Raw genomic sequence first — 20,181 nt, forward strand, 5'->3', positions numbered from 1 at the left:
GTGGTGCTCGGGGGACCATATAGGATGTCAGGAATTGAACCCAGGTTGGCAGCATGCAAGGCAAACGCCCTACCCGCTGTCCTACCGCTCTGGCCCCTCAAATGAATTTTTTGAAAATGTATAAACAGAGGGGAAATGTATGGGCTTGGAAATAAAGGAGTCTAACATCTCCTTCAGGCACGGTTGGATCCAGGAACAAAGAGCCATACAGAGTGGGGGGTGGTCCTGGTGGCTCCCTTCAGGGTCCATTTCTCCTACATCCAGAGATTTGGCCAGGAGATAGGGTTTCTCCTTCAGGCAGTTCCTCTTCCCATCATCCTTTCCTGGGGAAGGAGAATGAAACCCCCCAGGAAATCCAGCAGGCTTGAGTGAGTCTGTGAAGTCACTCCAGGAGGGACAGGCCCCGGGTGAATGAGGGACTGTCATCTGGAGGTCACGGACATGGGGACACAGAGTTGAGCTGGGGCAGAGTGGGGGCTGCCGCAGGAGACTGGAGTTCTCTTGGCAACTGGGAGTTTGATTGCAAAGTTGATCCTGTTGCTACTCCGCCCCCGAGTCCAGGCCCTCTACAACGGGCTTCTGGGACCCCCTGGTTAAGAGGGGAAGGTCCAGGTTGGTTCCATCACCTCAGTACTGAAATTGGTATTTTTGTTTTGTTTTAAAGGCCACACCCAGTGGTGTTCAGAGCTGACTTCTAGCTCTGCACCTAGGACGCAGGTGACTCTATACTGTGCTGGCTATTGATCCCGGGTCAGCTGTGTTTGAGACAAGTGTCCTTCCAGCCGTCAGTGCTGAGTCTCCAGGGGTCTTGGGTGCCTCTGCTTGTTCTCTTGGACCCTGCCACCCTGCTGTGAACCATGCTGGCTCTGAGGCCAGAGAATGGGAAGCCATAGGAAGCCAACCTGGTGATCCCTGCCAAGGCGCTGGCCTGGGAGAGCACTGCCTAGTGAGTACTGTTGCCTAGAAACCAGTGCTCCCCACAGACCTGTGGTGGCCAACCCAGTTTGAAGCTGCCCAGTAACATACTGACTCCCCAACTTTAAGTGGGGGCTGCTTAAAGTCTCGGGATGACCTGTCACACAGCATGTGTGGTGAGATGACCCAGGCCAGGAAGTCAGGAGAAAACTGAGTTTGGCTTGGTTCAGCACCCTGAGAGGCTGGATCTATCTGGATGGTGTGTGTGTGTGTGTGTGTGTGTGTGTGTGTGTGTGTGTGTGTGTGCGCGTGTGCGTGTGTGTGCGCCTGTCTGTGTCCACTTGCAGGAAACGCCATCTGGGCCTCCTAGGGCCTGGGGATCACTGCCGGTGATGGCCCGGGGGGAGTCCAGAGCTTGCAGATCCTCACAGACCCCCCCCCTCAATGATTCTCAGGACATAACCTGGGGACTTGGGAAACAATTCTGAGCCTTACGGGCCCCCCCACCATTCATTTGAGTTTATACTGTGGCTGTGAGTGGGGCTAAAGAGAGAACATTCAGAGGCCTCAGAGGGTCCTGGGTGGCCGGGGAGGTGGGTTGAAGGGCTGAGAGCAGCTCTGCATGTAGGCCCCAGGCTCAACCTGTACCACCCCCCAGTCCTGTGAGCACCACCAGAAGAGATGCCCCCAAACACAGCCGAGTATGTCCCCCACATAAAGATGGACCCAACCCTACTCAGGGGCACCGGAACCACGTGGTCACATGGGATTCAGCCAGTTCAGACTTCTTGGGTGCCTGAGGCCAGGATTTGAAGCAGAGAAAGGATGAGACAGCAGACACCCCAGCCCCCTTCGAGCCCAGTCCTCACCAGCTCTGACCATGGCAAACGCTGAGGTCTGCCCTGTTCCCAGGCCTCATCACCACCCCTGGACATGAGCCACCATTGCACCCTGCCTGCACCCTCCCTCCCTCAGGGACCCTGCCCCCCGCCCGATTCCCCTTTCAACTGACTCCTTCTAAACTGAACGCAAGTTTCTCCATGGGACGAACATCTCAATTCCACCTTCGAACAGAGTCTTCCTCGCCTGGAACCTTGCCTGGGGCCCTCAGAGTTGCTCTCAGCTCTAAGCCGCCTGTGTCCAGACAGGGGTCTCCAGGCTCTCTCGTGCCCACTGGAGGGGTGAGTCTTAGCGTTGCTCAGGTCCCAGGTGCAAAGGGCGCCCAGGTGGGACCACTCAGCGCTCAGAAAGGTGGCTCCGAGCTGTGGGCACCATGCGGAACAAGCCATCGAGCCAACTGTCCCGTCTGGCCACACACCCTTGCTCTGACTGCCTCTTCTGGGACCAGACAAGGTCAGGAAGACACTGGGTGGGGGTCATGTGTCCCATCCCTGGGAGTCCACTCCTGCTGAAGCCCCACACCTCCTGGGGGTGTCTGGGCTGGACGCTGAGGTAGCTGGAGAGCAGGGGGGGGGCCCCCTCCGGCACCTGGTTGCCTCTGGCGTTCTGTAGACGGGTCCAGTAGGGGGCGCCCTCGGGCTGCGCGGTCACCAGGCAAGTGGCGAGACCATCCCGGAGCTGCGTGAGCCCTCCCCGGCCTGCAGGTCACTGAGCGCTCTCTGGGGAGGGATGCAGGGAGGGCGGGTGTCATGGTCCCAAGAGCCAAATAACGACACCCTCCCCGACTGGGCCTCCCTCATGGGGGCCTGCATTTCCCTACTCTCTCTGAGGGGGGCCTCTCCTCACCTCGAACTTGCTCATGAATTCTGCAAAGATGCCGAAGAAAGCCTCAGAGGTGGTGGCCTTGGAGTCCTCGCCAAAGAAGGCCAGAGCCTTGCCCAGCTCTTCCATGGCCTCGCGCTGCAGCCCGTCCAGCGCCCGCAGTGCCGGCTGGGCCATGTCCAGGAAGGCCTGATAGGCGTCGCTAAGGAAACTTCCCCATTGCAGTGACCCCCCCAGAGGGCGGCTGTGCTCCAGGAGGCAGGCAGTCAGAGGGTCCTGGGTCCCTGCCCACTGCCCTCCAGTCTGCCCAACCTCGACCCAGTCACTTGGCCTTCCCGCTGCAGGCCAGCTTGCTCAGATGCCCCCTTTGGTCCCCGCCTCCTGGAGTAGCACCCAGTGTCCACCCTGCACTCTCTGACTGCCTGCCCGTCAGCCTTGGGCAGCTCAGCTCTCCTCTCCCAGCCACTTCAGTCTGTCACTGCCACACACTGGGCAAGGAGATTCAATTCTTTTTTTTTTTTTTTTTTTGCTTTTTGGGTCACACCTGGTGATGCACAGGGGTTACTCCTGGTTCTGCACTCAGGAATTACCCCTAGCGGTGCTCAGGGGATCATATGGGATGCTGGGAATCGAACCCAGGTGGACCGCGTGCAAGGCAAACACCCTACCCGCTGTGCTATTGCTCCAGCCCCAAGACGCTTTGATTCTAAGTGACCCCATGACTGCCCCGGGCCCAGCAGTGTCTGCAGTGGCTGCTGTCACCTGAGCCGGCTCTGCCTGACCACCCCGTGGGCAACCTGGGGCAGGGGACGGCTGCTGGGAGGATACCGCCATGACCACGGCAAACTTATCCTCCCCGGAGGGCGCCATGCTCTGGCAGGCCGCCTGGATCTCTCCCACAGTGCCGTGGAGGTCAGCCAGGTCACTGGTCAGCGCCCGCTGGTTCACTGCAGGGAAGGGAGATGCTCATGGTGGCGCTGCTGGCTGGCCCAGCCCAGCAATCTCAGTTTCCTCACGCCGCCCCCTCCAGGATTACCTTTGGCGGCCAGGGGCACAGTGGGCAGGTCCTGTGCAAAGCCTAGCAGCTCAGGGAAGTGCTGGTTCAGCGATTTGGCGAGGATGTGCAGGAAGGTGGACTTTCCGTCCACAGTCTTGGTGGAGTTAAGCTGCAAGGGTCACATGGGGTCCTTAAGGGTTTCTGACGCCTCATCTGATGGTGGGTTTTTCATTGGTTGGTTGGTTTGGTTTGGGGGCCACACCTGGCGGTGGCCCTCAGAGAAACACCCTGGTGTATTATCAGGGTTTCTCTGGGCATGCGCGGGACTAAGTGCTGGGAGGGATGGAACTGCCCTCTTACACAAAAGCCTGAACTCGGCCTTGGGTGCTCTCGGGGCCTTCCAATTCCTGCTTCTCCATGACGTGGGCATCCAGCAGCCCCTGTTGGCAGAGGCTGTGGTTTTCCAGAACTATCCGTGGCCCATCTGAACTTCAAACACCCTAAGCCATTCATACCTACAAGTTGGGGTTTCATTGTGGGAGGCACTCCTGGTACTGCTCAAGTTCTGGGACCACCAGGGCCACAGCTCCCTGGGTAGAGTCAGAAACCGTGTACTTCATGCATAAAAGGTTGGGGGACTCACACTTGGCAGTGCTCAGGAATCACTCCTGGAGGGGCTCCAGGGAGGGACCATGTGGGGTTCTGGGTATCAAACCTTGGTTGGCTGTGACAACCAAGTACTTTCTCCCCACTGTACTTTCTCTCCAACACCTCCTTATCTTTTTAACAAAAGTGAAAAAAAAAAACGCTTAAAACAAAGTTTTAGGGGCTGGAGCAATAGCACAGCGGGTAGGGCGTTTGCCTTACACACAGCTGACCCGGGTTCAATCCCCAGTATCCCATATGGTCCGCTGAGCACCGCCAAGAGTAACTCCTGAGTACAGAGCCAGGAGTGACCCCTGTGCATCACCGGGTGTGACCCAAACAAACAAACACTGTCCTCCCGTTGTTCATCTATTTGCTCGAGTGGGCGCAGTAACGTCTCCATTGTGAGACTTCTTGTTACTGTGTTTGGCATATTGAATACTCTCGGTAGCTTGCCAGGCTCTCTGAGAAGGGCGGAAGAATTGAACCCGGCTCGGCCAGGCTGGCTGCACATAAGGCAAATGCCCTACCGCTGTGCTATCACTCCAGTGGCCAGGGTGTGACCCAAAAAGCAAAACAAACAAACAAACAAAGTTTTAAATCTCTGTTTGGGGTAAGAATTGATAGTACAACGGGTGGGACATATGCCTTGCATGCAGCCGATCTGGGTTTGATCCCCGACATCCCATATGGTCTCCCGAGCACCACCAAGAGAAATTCCTGAATGCAGAGCCAGGAGTAACCCTGGAACACCGCTGGGTGTGACCCAAGAAGTCAAAAAAAGAGCCCTTCTGCCAAAAAAAAAAAAATAAAACCCACAAAAACCCTCTGCTAGGGCGTTCCAGAAACACTGGGAAGACTGGCTGTTAGGGCTATCCTTCCCTGCCCCTGAGACATGGTGTCTGTGGGGGTCGGATTCTCCCTTTCCCCTGGGGCACCCCTCCCTGGCCCTGGCCTGGAGACTTCAGCCCCCTGAGGGAGCAGACGCTGGGGTGGGAGGGAGGAGCAGCTGAGATGCTTCTCTGCTGCACGCACGGCAGCGTCTCTGGTCCTCACCTCCGTCAGGAAGTTGATCTTGAAGCCTGTAGTCTTATTGGTTTTGGGCTGTGCATCGTTGAGATAGTTCCCCATGGCCAGGACAAACTGTGGGGCGGAAACATGGACAGGTCCTGGTGGGTGTCCCCGTCCCCAGCCAGGGAGCCCCAGCTGATGGAGGGGGCCCCACCTCCAGGATCTTGGCCAGCTTCCTGCTGCTCTTGAGCTCACGCGAGGCCTGCCGCACGCACTCCAGGCTGCCGCGGATCTCCTCCGTCTTCTCCTGCAGTGTGGCCTGGAAGTGGAGGCTGCGCAGGCGGGTCTTGTACTCCGGGACTGACAGCATCTGTCATGCGTCACGCGGGAGGGTGGGACTCAGCGCTCTGCCCCGACCCGCACCCCCCAGTGGGGGAAGGGAGAAACCCGGCTTGGAGGGGGTCCCCCCACTCCCTGGTCCCCTGGGACCTGCAGCACGAACTGATCGGGCTCGCTGAGGCGGCCGGGCGCCTCGCGGAAGGCCCGGTAGCGCTGCTCCTCGTCGGCGTCAGGCGCAAAGAGCAGCAACTGTGCCAGGTGTGCTGGCTGCAGGCGCTGCGGCTCCATGTCCATGAGCACCTGCCGCAGCTCGGCTGGGCTCAGCTTCAGGTGCGCCAGCAGAATGGCTGCACGGGGTGCAGCGGGGAGTCAAGGGACCAGCGGAGAGACAGGAAGTCAGGGACAGACACTCCCAGGGAGCCAGGTGGGCGGAATTGGGGCCAAGGGGGACAGACAGTGGGCATGGAGACTCCGGGGGTCCCCAGGTGGAGTGACCTGGGCAGAGGGGGGAACCAATCACTGCAGGATTCATTTGGGCCACTGGAGCCAAGAAGGAGGGTGGGCTGGGGCCCCTCGCAGGGACGTAAAGGCTTGAGAAACAGCTGCAATTGGGTGTGGCCGGTCCCCGGGAAATAACCCGAGAGGCAGGTGGGACCTGGGGTGGCAGGGAGCTACGAGACGGGGCCCGGGAATGTGCCCAGCCCCGGGGTCCCGAGTCTCACAGGTGTTGTAGGCCTTCTTGTGAGAGAGAATCTCCACCACCTCCTTCTTCCTGAAGGGTTCAGGCCGGGGTGCCGGCTCTGGAGGGGAAAGTGCCCAATGGCAGCGGCAGACAGGGCTGAGCCCAGACAGACCCTCGCTCAGTCCCAAGTGTGCCTACCCCTCTGTGCTCTGGGCTCCCAGGGGATGAGAAGTGAGAACTGACCCCTCAGACGTTTCTGGGTGCTGGCAAGACGCCCTAAGGGCTGCACGTGAGAGGCCAGAGTGCGCGTCCCAGCACCCACCATTCCCCGAGCACCCCTGCATGTGGCCACCGAGATGTTTTCTGGGTGGACAAGGCTCTTTCAGACAGTTTCCCTGGCTGGGGAACAGCAAGTAGAGGGAAGTGCCCAGCGAGGGTTCAAGGGGAGAGGCAGGAAGACTGGCTGTGTGACTGTGAGCCATCACTTAGCCTTTCTGAGCTTCCTCCTCAGAGCTGGCTCTATGCCTACCTCAGGGCCAAGGGTCACAGGATGAGGCGCGTGGCCTTCGGGAGGCACGCAGTGGAAGCCTGGGTCTCGAGACTCGGAGAAGTTCCCTGACTCTGGGGCCCAGCCAGTGCAGACCCAGGAGCTCTGCAGCCCGGGAGAGCCCCTCAGCCAGAGGGCCACTCACTGGTAGGCTTCTGGGTGCCGAAGTGCAGCTCCAGGTCGAGGTACTTCACCATGTCGCTGAGCTTGTCGTAGTCCGAGTCTTCCCTGAGCTGCGACGTGGGGTTCACGGTGAATGAAACATCAGCACGGCCACCCCCGCTTTGTACGGGCTGCCTGGGGGTTCAGCTGCTGGGAGGCCCAGGGCCAGCTCAGCTGCCTTTCTAGCTGCTTATTCGGGGGTCCAAACCCAGGGCTGCTTGGGTAGCAGGGTGTAGTGCCGAAGTAAGTGGAGTTTTGTGCACACAGGCCTGGGTGTCTGTGGTGCCCAGATAAACGCCAACCCAGCTCTGCTCAGACACCGGCTCCAGCTCTGGGGTGGGGAGGGGGCCAAGCAGGAGCTCGGGAGTGACAGGTTTTGAGGTGAGTGCGACCATTTCTGGGGTCACCGAGGGTCTTCACTGGGCGGTGGATAGGCATGGCCCTGGGCATGGCCTCCTGCCCTACTCTGCTCAGTGACCAGAGGACCAGGGATGCTCCCAGTGACCTTGGAAGGTCAGTCTTTTTTTTTTTTGAGGCCACACCCAGAGGTGCTCAGGGCTGCTCCTGGCAGGGCTCAGGGGACCATGTGGGATGCTGGGATTCAACCGGGTCTGCCGCATACAAGGCAAGGGCCCTCCCGCCGTGCTACTTGCTCCCCAACCCCTAAATTGATCTTTTTTTTTCTTTTTGGGTGACACCTGGAGATGCTCAGGGATTACTCCTGGCTCTGGAATTACTTCTGGCAGTGCTAAGGGGACCATATGGGATGCTGGAAATCGAAGCCGGGTTGGCCGCTTGCAAGGCAAATGCCCTCCCCACTGTCCTATCATTGCGGCCCACCCCAGACTGATCTTATTTTCAAAACTGCCGCCCAGTCCCTCCTCTCCTGGTGGGGGAGGTCCAGTCCCCTACCTGGCCCCAGATGGTGCCCTCCGAGTTCTCCACCTGTTCCCAGCGCAGCCGCTTCACACTCATGTGGCTGGTCTCACTGCGGCGGTGGCCGAGGCCCCGGGCCAGCAGCGGGGGCGCGCAGGGCACGGGCGGAGGCAGGGGTGGCGGGGGTGGGGGTGGGACTGGGTGGCCGTGCTGGGGGAGGGGCTTAGCCAGTGTCTGAGAGGCACCCCGGGGCCCCTCCGGGGTGCGGCCCCCACCGGGCTTGGGGTCGTGGAAGGGCAGCGGGGGAGGCGGCGGGGGGCTGAGTGGGGGTGGGGGGATGTGGTCAGAGATGGAGGAGTAGGTCAGGGAGCTGCCCTCCTCACTGCTGCTGACCGAGTCGCTGGCGCTGCTGCGCTCCTGCGTCCCGAAGCTTCCCTGGTCCTCGTCATGGAAGCTCATCTGCTGGGGCGGAATGAGGATGGGTGAGGGGCAGGCTGGGGGGAGAGCCTGGGACAGGAACGGGGGAACCCGAGTCACAGGAGGTCCCCCAAAGAAGGGCAGGAGAGCCTCTGGAAGGGACAAAGGCACTGGACACCCTGCGGGAGAGCCTCGGGCAGGGGCGAAGATGTGGGCATCAGGCACACTGTGGGAGAGCCTTGGGCAGGGTCGACGGGGCGGGCACCACCGGGCACAACGCAGGAGGCACAGACGTGTCCCCAGGTCCCTGCCCCACGCCCCCTCACCTCCTCGTAGTCATTATCTGGGCTCAGGAAGTCATCCACGATGGTGACGCGGGGGCCCAGCTGCTCACTGAGCAGGTCCAGGAAGCGGTCGGTGTCCCGGCTACGCACGGGCCGGGAGGAGGCGAAGAGCTTCCTGCGGCTGTGGGTGCGCGCGGCGGGTGCGGGGCTGGGTGGGCTGTCGGGCAGCAGGGGTCCGGCTGGGCCCGGCTGTGGCGAGGGGGCCCGGCTGCTGTCCAGGCTGGCATAGGGGTGGGACTCGGAGCTGCTGGGGGAAGCCAGGCCCCCCGAACACAGCGGGTAGTGGCAGGCCGAGGGCAGGAGCCGCTCACTGGGCCACGAGATGCTGGTCCTGGGTCCTGAGGGTGGAGACCTGCCATCAGTGACTGCACCGAGAGCAAGCCGAGGGGAGGGCACACAGTGGTCTGGGTGTTCCTGGCTTTGCCTCACCCACCTCCCAGGCCCCTTTGAGAACGACAACGGCCCTGGGATAGGCCAGACCCAGGACTCAAGGGGTGGGAAAGGGGTGTTCTCCAGGCCTCCTCCCTCATACACAGGTTCATGGAGGAGGCCCTGCCCTCTGAGAAGCAGCATCTCTGCCCTGTCTTTCAGAGCCCCACACCTCGAACGGTTTATCCCCCGCCACATGCTGCTAACTTGGGGACCACCAGTCAGGAGGGAGTCCTGGGGACATGGGAGAGCTCGAGACCACCCTGACTGCGAGGCCTGTCCGTGGAGGTGTCTGGGGTTCCTCACAATGCCGCCCCACTTGCCCCGGGGCCTGGAGTGGGGAATTCTCCAGTCAGCCTGCCAGAAGGGTTGCCCTGGCAGAGAGACACCTGACCCCCACCTGCCATGCTGACCGGACTGGGCACCGGAGGTGATGCGCGGGATCTGGAGGTGGTCCCCATCTTCCCTTTAAAGCTGCTATGCAGGCGCGACTCCAGCTCGGCATAGACGGCTGACATCTGGGGGGAAGCAAGGGGTGAGTCCAGTGCCTGCCAAAGCCTCAGCGCCAGCCTGGGGGGACCTGCCCACCACCAGATCTCACCATCTTGGGGTTGGGGGTCTCGGGGAGAGATGTGCCGTCACCGGCCTGGCGCTCACCCGGGATCAGAGGGAGAGGCATGTCTGGACATTCGGCGGGGCCTGCGGGGCCAGAGAGGGGTTCGTAGGGAGGGTCCGGGTGTGCCCCAAACCTGCACCCCAGACTCAGAGGGGGCATAGAGGAGGCAACCCTCTCTGTGAATTCATTCCCCTCCCAGGGGGCCCAGGACTAGCCCCCTGGGTGTCACACATGGGGGTGCCCCGCCCGGCCCGGCCTCACCACAGCCAAGGCTGGCCTCCAGGCCCTGGGCACGCAGACTGCGGCGGCACACGGACGAGGCCCGCAGGGAGCTCCGGGGCTGTAGCTCAGGTACCGGTTCTGGCTCCGGTTCCGGCTCCAGGTCTGGTTCAGGCTCAGCTGTGGGAAGAGAAGGGGAGGTGGAGCTGGTACTGGAAACAGCACTTGCCAGGGGTACTGCCTGCTGAGAGCCGGAACCCCCGTTCAGGGCCTCAGTCCCAGAACCGGTGTCCACAGTGGACGCAGTGGAAGGTTCCAATGCACTGAAGGTGGGAAGCCCACTGCTGGCCAGACGCTGCGTGCCTGCTCAACCATCCACAACGGCAGGCACACAGGGACAGAGGCGGGGCGACTGCAGGGCCTGAGGGAAGCTCTTGGCTGCCGCTAAGATGCACAGTCTTGGCCACCTGTCTAGGGACCGGACCCACCGAGGAACTGCATGGTAGGCAGCAGAGGGAAACAGAGACTGCAGGTGGCCTGGAGGCCCTGTGTGTGTGCCGTGCGCATGTCCTGAACTCCCGTGGATGCTCAATGTTTGGAGCTGTAAATAGCCACCACCCTGCGTGGCGCTCTGGGCCACCCTTCCCAGGGTGCAAAGCAGGAGCCAGGCCAATGTCAGCGTGCGGTGAGAAGCCTAAGTCCCCCGTGTGAGCCATGTGGGTGCGGAATGCCCCTGACGGGCTGTGCAGATGTGTGCATCCACCATCCAGCGGCTCCCTACCTGCTGTGCCCCGGCACATCCGTGTGTGGGCTGAGCCTGTGTGCTACATGCCTGCCAGTGGGAAAGGCTCAGGAGTCCCACCTGCTCACCTGCTATGCACATGTGCACATCCCCCCCATGGGTGGGGCCTCACCCGTGGGAAAGGCACCTGGCAGCTCATCCTCTACATATGCTCACGTGTGTGCCTCAGTGCGTGGGCATGTGAGGGGCTGCCCTGCCTCACCGCTGGGACGGACCAAGTGCTCACCGGTCATGGCTGTGTAGCCCAGGAAGCAGGCGATTTTCTCCTGGCACAGCTCCTGCTCCTCGTAGGTCAGCAATTGGTAGATGAACTGCCACAGGACCTGCTTGGCAGGCGTGTCCAGCACAGGGTAGACGTCCACGATGAGCGTGTCGATGTTCCTGCGGGGCAGCGGCAGCAAGTGGGCATGACGCCAGGCTCATGGCATGGGGAGGTGTTGGGGCAAGGACAGAGTCGGGCGTCCGGCCACCTACCCTCTACTAAGCAAGACCGAGAAAAGGGCAAGAAGGCAGGCTCTGGGGACAGGCCACCTGACTCAAATCCTACTTTTGTCACTTACCAGACAAGTGACCTTCCTCATACTACTAACTTCTGGACCTTGGGTTCCTCCTCTGAGAGGGATAAGAAGAGCACCAGGGGCTGGAGCAATAGCACAGCAGGTAGGGTGTTTGCCTTGCACATGGCCAACCCAGGTTCGATTCCCAGCATCCTGTATGGTCCCCTGAGCACTGCCAGGAGTAACTCCTGAATGCAGAGCCAGGAGTGAGCCCTGTGCATCGCCGGGTATGACCCAAAAAAAAAAAAAAAAAAAAACACCTACCAGGCAGAACTGTTGTGAAGATGAAATCCTAGTGTATAGGGGGCTGGGGCGTGGCCCCTGCCTGCCTTGCTTGTGTGAGGCCCTCGGGATAAGTATTCCCCAAGAAGCATAAAAAAGGAAACACATAAGGACCCCAAAGTATATTGAGAAACTGACTCATTTCAGAGGGGGCAAGAGCCTAATCCCCAAGTCAAAGATGTGAGTGTAGCTCTGACTCCCCCAAATGGAACTACAGCCAGGCTTCGGTGGTTTCAAGACACCCCCATGAGCCCCTAAACCTAAGAATGTTGGAGCCCCTGAGCTGAGAGCTTAGTTTGTGGTTGGGTTTGTGAACAAAGGGCCGACCCGGGTTCAATTCCCAGCATCCCATGTGGTTCCCTGAGCACCGCCAGGAGAGATTTCTATGTGCAGAGCCAGAAGGAACCCCTGTGGAATGCCAGGTGTGACCCAAAAAGCAAGGGGGAAAAAAAGTCCACAGAACAATGGTGAGAAATTAAAACAAAGATCATGCTAAATAGTAATGCCCTCTCTAGAAGATAGTACAGTAGTGAGGGTCACGCCTGGGGCTAAGTCTCAGCACTATCCAGTTCCTCAAGTATTACCAGGTGATGCTCTAGAGGCCTCTAGCACCGCTGTGGTGCCCTGGGAGCCCCGGGCACCAGTGTGGCTCCGAAACAGAACAAAACCCCAGAAAATCCTTTCTTCCAATGCTGGGAATGGAACCCAAGGTCGCACACATGCAAGACACGTGGAAGGACAGATGGGGGAAATCCACAGATAGGAAGTCAATTGGAGTTGTTTAAGTTCTGGGGCAACATGAAAAATTTTGGACTTCCTGAAGCGTATGGCTGCATTCACAGCCACACAACATCTCAAACTCCAGAACACTTATAAACCAGGAGTAGCACTCCAGATTGGATGGGATGTACTGCAGAAGACAACCAATCTCTGTTAAAATTGGGGCCAGAGTGATAGGACAGCTGTTAGGGCATTTACCTTGCATACAGCCAACCCGAGTTCAATCCCAAGTATCCCATATAGTCCCCCAAGCACTGCCAGGAATAATTCCTGAGTGCAGAGCCAGGATCAACCCCTGAGGATCGCTGGGTATGACCCAAAAAGAAATATATATATATATATATATATATACATACATATATATATATAAATACAGAAGGCTTAACCTGTAACAACATCTTGGTAATCTTATACAAGAGCTTAATGGTGAATCACAACAATCTTCACTGTTTTCTTGGGAAACATTTTTAGCAAATTATTTATGACAAGCATTGCACTATAGCACTGTAGCATTGTTCTCCCTTATTCATCGATTTGCTCGAGCGGGCACAGTAACGTCTCCATTGTGAGATTTGTTACTGCTTTTGGCATATCACGGGGAGCTTGCCAGGCTTCGCCATGCAGGCAAGATACTCTCAGCAGTTTGCCAGGCTCTGTTCATCAATTTGCTCGAGCGGGCACAGTAACATCTCCATTGTGAGACTTGTTACTGCTTTTGGAATATCGAATACGTCACGGGGAGCTTGCCAGGCTTTGCCATGCAGGCAAGATACTCTCAGTAGTTTGCCAGGCTCTCCGAGAGGGGCAGAGGAATCGAACCTGGGCCGACCCGGTCGGCCACGTGCAAGGCAAACAACCTACCGCATTACTGAGAGCTTGCTATGGGGGCAGGCTTAAGGGGTGGTTGGGAAAATTAGAAATAATGGTGGGATTGGTGGTGGAATATTTCATATCTGTAACAAATCATCGGGAACTTGTAAAGAAAAAACCAAATAAATAAGTAAGTAAAAGATCTGGGGCAAGCCAACAGGTTGTGGAGGTGGAGGAGAGGGTGGGATCCCTGCTGAGGTATCTCTGGCTGAGCATGGAAACAACAGGGACAAAATCTTGTGCCTCATAGAGGAATGGTGACGGGTCTCAGTGAATAACATCACTACAGAACCATCCAGATAAGAAAGAAAACAGAACCAACACAGGAAGGCTTGGCACGGACCGCAAGAGGACCCACCCTCCATGGCAGTGAGATGCCACACCATCCTGGCAGCACGGTCACCAGCCAGGAGGCTTCCAGGTCAAGGTGCGAAAGAGCCACCGAGGGTCCCAGGTGCTGCCTACTTGGATCCTGCCCCTGAGAAGGGGCTGAGCAGGGAGATATGGGGGGTGGGGGAGGCGGAGTCTGGGCAGGACAGGGAGCACCTGTGCTGGAAGAAGCTCTCCAGTGCACGGCACACCCCATAGCGCTCGGGCGGCGTGAGGAGGTGCTCCAGTTGCTGGCTGAAGGTCCTCCCCTGCACGCGAATGCTGGATGGCAGGATGTCGGCCACCCACTGCAGGGACGTAAGCGCTGATGATGGGTTGGGTGAATCCAGGGAATCCGAGTCTGCGGGGTTCCCGGGCAGGAGAGAAGGTGTGGGTGCCCGGGTCCCCAGGCGCAGAGGGAACAGTGATGGGCGGGCGAGGAGGTGTGGGTGCCCGGGTCCCCAGGAGAGGAGGGGACAGTGACAGGCAGGAGGGGAGGCATGGGTGCCCGTGTCCCCAGGCGCAGATGGGACAGTGACAGGTGGGCGAGGAGGCGTGGGTGCCCGGGTCCCCAGGATCGAGGGGACAACGACAGGCACAGGAACTGGGCTCTCTGATGCCACCCCCACCCAGATTAAATCCATCCCCGGGCACTCACCACTAGGGAAGGGCACAAGGCCCTCCTCCACCACCAGCGTGGGCATGGCCCCACTGCCCTGCAGCATGGACACCACCTTGTCGTGCGAGCAGCTTCTGTCAGGCAGAGATGGCCCGGGAGGGCCCCGGGGTGAACCTGGGCAGGACCCCATCCCCCCTCCTGCCTCCAGGCTGCCCTGCAGGATGTTGCGAGGTCAGAAGGGTGGTATGTGCCATGGTCACCCCTTGAGTGAGACAGATAGTCGGCCTGTGTTCCCAGCACTGAGCTGAGTGCCCCGTGAGAGGGTGGACGAGAGTCCAAGAGACCCCAAGGAAGGACTGAGCCTGGGAACCAACTAGCCAGAGGAGGTGGGAACCTTGGTGGGGGGGGGGGGTCCCAAGAGGCAGGAGCCCTGGGGGATGGGTCAGCACTCAGTTCTGTGCCCCTAGTAGGCTCTGACCTCATGTCCAGTCCATTGAGGAAGAGGATCCGGTCACCAGACTTGAGGGAAGCACTGTCAGCTGGGCTTCCTGAGAGCAGAGGGGTTAGGTCAGCTGCGCACAGCCCTCTGAGGAACAGGGCAGGGAAGAGACGCCACAGGAGCCCCGGCTGCACCAAGCCAGGCGCCACTTGGCCACCCCTGACCCTGCACAGCAGCAAGGCAGGAGTGCAAGAGCCCCCAGAGTGGTCCCCAACACAGGTTCCTCTGAACCTTGACCAGCAGGAGAAAACAGGTCCACCCAGAAGCCAGTGGCCTCCTCCTCCAAGCTCTGGGGAGAGTCCCTATGCCACTTTTTTTTTTGCTTTTTGGGTCACACCCGGCGATGCACAGGGGTTACTCCTGGCTCTGCACTCAGGAGTTACTCCTGGTGGTGCTCAGGGGACCACATGGGATGCTGAGAATCGAACCCGGGTCAGCCGTGTGCAAGGCAAACGCCCTATCTGCTGTGCTCTCTCTCCAGCCCCTATGCCACTTTTTAGACTTCTGGTGCTTCATTCTCTTGGTGTCTTTAGCCCTGGATGACACCCCAGGGTTAGCCAGTATTTCCCCCCCCCCCGAGTTAGCCAGTCCCCCACATTAGCCAGCCCTCTAGGACCCACCTCTCCTACAAACCACTAACCCCCCTCCCCCATTCTGACACGCAGGCCCTGTCCTAGAAATGATTTTCTAGGGTCAGGCTTCAGATGACAGGGACAGCCTTTAGGTCCCCGTACCCAAGGACCTAGACAAACTGGCCCATCCGAAGCCTGTTGCATCTGGTCACCTGTCATCTGACCCTCCCACACCCCACCCCGTACCCCTGATCACAATGCAGGCTCAAGTCCGTGCTCCCCTCTGCCTCCTGCTGGCGCTGGTGCTTCCCCAGGTCACTCTGCATGGGGCGGGTGCTATCTACTCCAGGACAAAAAGGGCACAGCTATAGAACAGTAGGTAAGGCACTTACTTTGCATGTGGCTGACCCAGGTTCAATCCCCGACACCCCATCTGTTCCCCGAGTCTGTCAGGAATATGAACTCTGAGCACAGAGCCAGGAGTAAGCCCTGACCACTGCTGGGTATGGCCCCCAAATCAAAACTAAATAAAAAGCTTCTGTCAAAGTATCCACTTAGGGGCTGGAGCAATAGCACAACGGGTAGGGCGTTTGCCTTGCACGCAGTCAACCCGGGTTCGATTCCCAGCATTCCATATGGTCCCCTGACACTGCCAGGGGTAATTCCTGAGTGCAGAGCCAGGAGTAACCCAAAAAAAAAAAAAAGCATCCACTTGAGATGAAGAAGCATCCTATGAGAATGAAGAAAGAATAATGGCGTGAGCAGCCTGGAGCAGCGCCCCTAGATGTTTTCTGTGGGAAAGGAAGGTTTGGGCCACACCCAGTGGTGCTCAAAAGTGACATCTGACAGTACCTGAGAGATTGAATGGGGGTCAGCCACATGTAAGCCAAGTGCTCTTGTGCCCATCCCTGTGTCTGGGGTTCTGCAGGTGGATAAAAGGCAGAACATCTCTGCCCCCAGGGAATTTTCCACCATGCCTGGGGTGTACCACATTGGACCAGAGAGACAGTTCAAAGGATAAAGTGTTGAAGCACAGAGTTAGGAATAAGCCCTGAGTACTGTCCGGTGTGACCCAGAAACCAAAAACAAATAAAAAAGAAGTGAGGATATGCCCCCATCTCCCAAGTCCAGGGGTGGGGGCGGGAGGAGGAGCTCCCACCCCCAGGAGACTTCTACAGGATGCCTCAATTTAGGGCCAGAGGGGACAAATGGGTTGTTGTGGGTGGACGAGCAGTGGCCCCAAGGTCTTGCTGCCTCTCGAGTTTACCTGCGTCCGCGTCCCCTTCACAGTCCCATTTACACTCTGAACAGGCACCATAGGCGGGACTGCCCCTCTTCAGATTGTGTGTGTGTGTGTGTGTGTGTGTGTGTGTGTGTGCGCGCGCGCGCGCGCGCCCCCCGCGGCTACCCAGTTCATCACCCCATCCTGCGCTTTATGGTCTTTTAAGACAAACCGCCGCCCTCACCAGGCAGGACAGACTCGATCCAGACGGGTCCATGGCCGCGCAGCGTGAAACCGAAGCTCTTGTTGCCCTTGTAGATTCGGACCGTCCTGGGGAGAGAGAAGGGCGCGCTGGGGTGAAGCGGATACTGGGGCGCCATCCACTCCCCCGCGCACCCAGTGAGGCCCCCGGTACCTGCGCGCGCCCCCGAGGCAGGCCCGGCTGGCCAGCAGCGACGCGGACTTGCGCGGGGGCGGCTCGTCGGGGCGGCGCGGCGGGGCGCTGGCGCGCGTGGACACCAGCAGGCGCTCGGGACGCTCCTCGCTGCGGCTCCGACGCAGCCGCTGCGCGCCCTGCGCCCGCCGGGCCCGGCACAGTTTGCCCAGCAGACCCTGCGACACCACCTCGTCGAAGCGCGCCCGGTGCTTCTTGGGGATGAAAATCCTGCAGACGAGGACAGCGGGAGTCGGGGCGCGTCCCAGGACGGCACAGCGATCACCATCGCGGCTCAAGGGCGGCCGCGCCCCAGGCCTATCCTCTCCACATCAGAGAGCGACCGTCACGCAGACTCTGTCTCTTAGGAGCCTCGACGCCCCCAGAGCCTGTTCATGGATCCGTTTCTCCTCTGGCTTCCTCTCATCAAGCTTCACATGCGCTTCTCATGTTCCACCTCCCGAGACAAGAACCCCAGGGATCCGCCCTGAGTCTTCTCTACCCCGCTGGGCCTGACCCCCTGGCTGCTGCTGGCTTAGATCCTGGCAGAGCCTGGACCCCTCCCATCTCCCTGACCTCTCCTCCCGTGCTTGGTGCTTCCCTGCTAAGCTCCCTCTCGGTGGCGCCCAATACCAGCCTCCAATTTATTCTGACTGGATCAGTGCAAAGTCCCTGGAGCCAGATCCGGGTTTCACACTGAAGGCTCTGGGCTCACTGCTTTCCTAGGAGCCAGCCTGGAAGTGGCGAGAGGCATGCGGGAGGCATAGCGTCCTGGGGCGCCAGGATGATCATTTGGGGCAGAGAGAGGGTCTCCTCTGAGGTCGCATGATCTTTGAGTGCAGGTCTCTAGTGTAATTTTGGGCCACTGTGACCAGCTAGGGCACAGTGGAGGGGCCCATTCACAGGGGGTACACCAGAAGCGCCTCCCCACCTCTGGTCATGGCAGCAGTCAATACCCCAGTGGGTTCTCCTGCCGTATGGAGAGGATGCTGAAGCCCCCGAGAGGCTCTGTAACTTCCTGCTCACACAGCTGGATCTCAGCACAGCTGGCCTCACACGCAGCCTCTGTGCCTGGGCGAGTCCGATGACACCCCGGGCTCCCTGCCTGTTCCTGGTGCCAGGAGCTAGTGTCAAGGGGATGGTGAGGATTGGGGAGGGAAAGGGGGCGGAGGTCTTGCAGCCCGCTAAAAGCACACCCCGCCTCTGAGGTGACCCCAATGTCCGGAAACGGGATCACTAAGATGCTGCCTCTGGGGCTCTGCTCTAGAACAAACGGCCACCTGGCTCTTCCCCTGGCAGTGAGTCCCCCAAATCAGGAGCTTCCGCCTCATTCCCCACGGGCCACCAGCACCCAGGAGCCCCTCAGGCTTGGACTAGAGCCCCAATCCTGTTCCCTCCACCTCAAGGTCTCCAGAGCCCCCACCTGCCCCCACATCCCCGAGCCCCAGGAATAGCACGCATGAAATGCCACAGTGCTCTGGGCTCCGGGGAACAGCAGTGTCCCCTCCCCCGTCCCGCCTCAGCTCTGGGCCCCCTGGGGCAGGGTGTCCGTGTCCATCCTAGCTCTGCCCTAGAGCAGCAGTTAAATATGCTTCGCTCCCCCCAGCTCGAGAGAGGCCAGAGTGCTGCGGGAGGGGTCCGCATCCCAGAGGTCAAGGCTGTCTGGGGCTTCAGGCGCCTTTTCCACCTCCTGGGCTCCCAGCTCCCCTGGCTAGTGCCTGAGCCCCACATCTGCTCTGAACCCACCAGACCATACAGAGCCAGCTGGGTGGGGTCTCCGGAGCCTCTGTGGCCCCTGACCCTGGTCCTTTGGCTCCTGATCCCTGCAGTGCCAAAAGGCTTCTCCGAGCCACACGTGCGCATCCTGGCCCACACAAAGACCATGCACCAAACGCCCGGCGGCTTCTTCTGGCCTGAATCCAACTCCAGAAGCCGACCAGGAGCCACGTACGGCCGTTGGCCCTGCCTCTCTCTGGCCAGTCCCGTCCACCAGCCGGGGCTCTGCCTTCCCAGACCCTGACCCCTCCCGTTCCTATCCCGAACCCCAGGATGGCGCGAAGAACCTGAGCCCTGATGTCCTGCCTCCCTCCTACCCGCCCCAGCCCGTGAGGCAGTGGGCAGGCCAAAGGGTGCCCACCGTGGGCCGGGAAGCCCCCTCAGGGATGGAGCCCCACCCAGTCCCAGGTCGGCGGGAGGCGGGTCTGCTGCACCCAGGGCACCCAGTTCCCCGGGGCGCGCGGGGAGGCGGGGAAACTACCGAAAGTGCCGTGAGAAGCCCTGGTCCTTCCCCATCTGGAGCCGGGACGGCGGCGAGGCAGGTGCCGAAGCGCAGGGGGTGGCGGAGCCCGCGAGCAGAGCGAGGGCACCGCGTCTCCACGCGCTCTGCGGGGCCAGCGCCCGCCCCGCGCCCGCCGCCGGCCCCGCCCCGCGCCCCGCCCCGCCCCTTGCGGGGGACTGTCCACCCGCGTCCGCCGAGCCCGGGCGCCTCCTCCCGCTGCAGCCGGCGGGAAGCCCCGGGTGGAGGCTCGGACCCTTCGCGCCGCGCTGGGACTGTGCCGAGCCGGCGGGGAGCGAGGGAGGAGGCGCTGCGGATGGGTGGGCCAGGGGGGCTGGAGGCTTGCTTGAAGCCGGGAGGCAGGGCTGGGAGAGCCTCAAAGGAGCGTGTGGAAGGGAGAAGTGGGTAGATTGTAAAGAGGAGAAAGTGGGGTGCGGGAGAGCCCTCCGACGGTGGGGGCGGGGCAGCCAAGCCTGAACAACCGCTGTGAGGCTGGGGACAATATGCCTGAGATGCCACCAGTCCTGGGGGCTCCTGCAGACATCACCTGCTGGGAGGGAAGCAGGGAGGAGCCCGGATGCCAGGAAAGGGCGACCCCCCTGGGGACACGCCTCGCTGTCATCCCTCTCGGTTCTGTCCTGACTACTGGCCAGAAAGGGCGGGAGACCTTGGGAGTCAGCCCAGGGCTGGGTGCTGGGCAGCGGTTACCTCACAGGGCACATTTCTCTACTGGTAAGGAGGTGGCCACCCCACAGGCAAGTTGTCCTATCCCCAGCCGACCTGGTGGTCATTCTCTGTCCTCTGTCCCAGCCACGCTGCCCAGCATCCCGGCGCCCCTCTCCTGGCTCTGTGCTTGTTGGGGGATGCTCATTTCCCTCACGGCGATGCCTCAGCACCTCCCAACCTGGTTCTCAGTCCTGCCTGGGCGGCGGGGGGGGGGGGGGTGTGAGGACCATCCCACCAATACAGAGGCGAGTGCC

The 20,181-nt window shown here is 60.3% G+C and overlaps 1 protein-coding gene across 1 annotated transcript; it reads right to left on the bottom strand.

The window, feature by feature from the left end:
* Positions 1-2,218: 2,218 nt before the first annotated feature.
* GRID2IP (Grid2 interacting protein) lies at positions 2,219-19,318 on the bottom strand. The gene is made up of 21 exons (XM_056128496.1): positions 19,184-19,318; positions 16,909-17,157; positions 16,738-16,823; positions 14,679-14,748; positions 14,240-14,334; positions 13,759-13,942; positions 10,950-11,104; positions 9,964-10,101; positions 9,688-9,785; positions 9,487-9,604; positions 8,640-8,995; positions 7,933-8,355; positions 7,004-7,091; positions 6,352-6,429; positions 5,780-5,976; positions 5,505-5,660; positions 5,336-5,422; positions 3,674-3,803; positions 3,466-3,584; positions 2,662-2,826; positions 2,219-2,534 (listed from the first exon to the last, which is right to left on the bottom strand). Exons 1-21 carry the CDS (start codon positions 19,216-19,218, stop codon positions 2,463-2,465), a joined length of 3,099 nt encoding a protein of 1,032 aa, XP_055984471.1. The 5' UTR covers positions 19,219-19,318; the 3' UTR covers positions 2,219-2,462.
* Between the last annotated feature and the right edge of the window lie 863 nt (positions 19,319-20,181).

This window comes from Sorex fumeus, unplaced genomic scaffold (assembly GCF_029834395.1).
Source record: "Sorex fumeus unplaced genomic scaffold, SorFum_2.1 ptg000064l, whole genome shotgun sequence".
Taxonomy (NCBI): Eukaryota; Metazoa; Chordata; class Mammalia; order Eulipotyphla; family Soricidae; genus Sorex; species Sorex fumeus.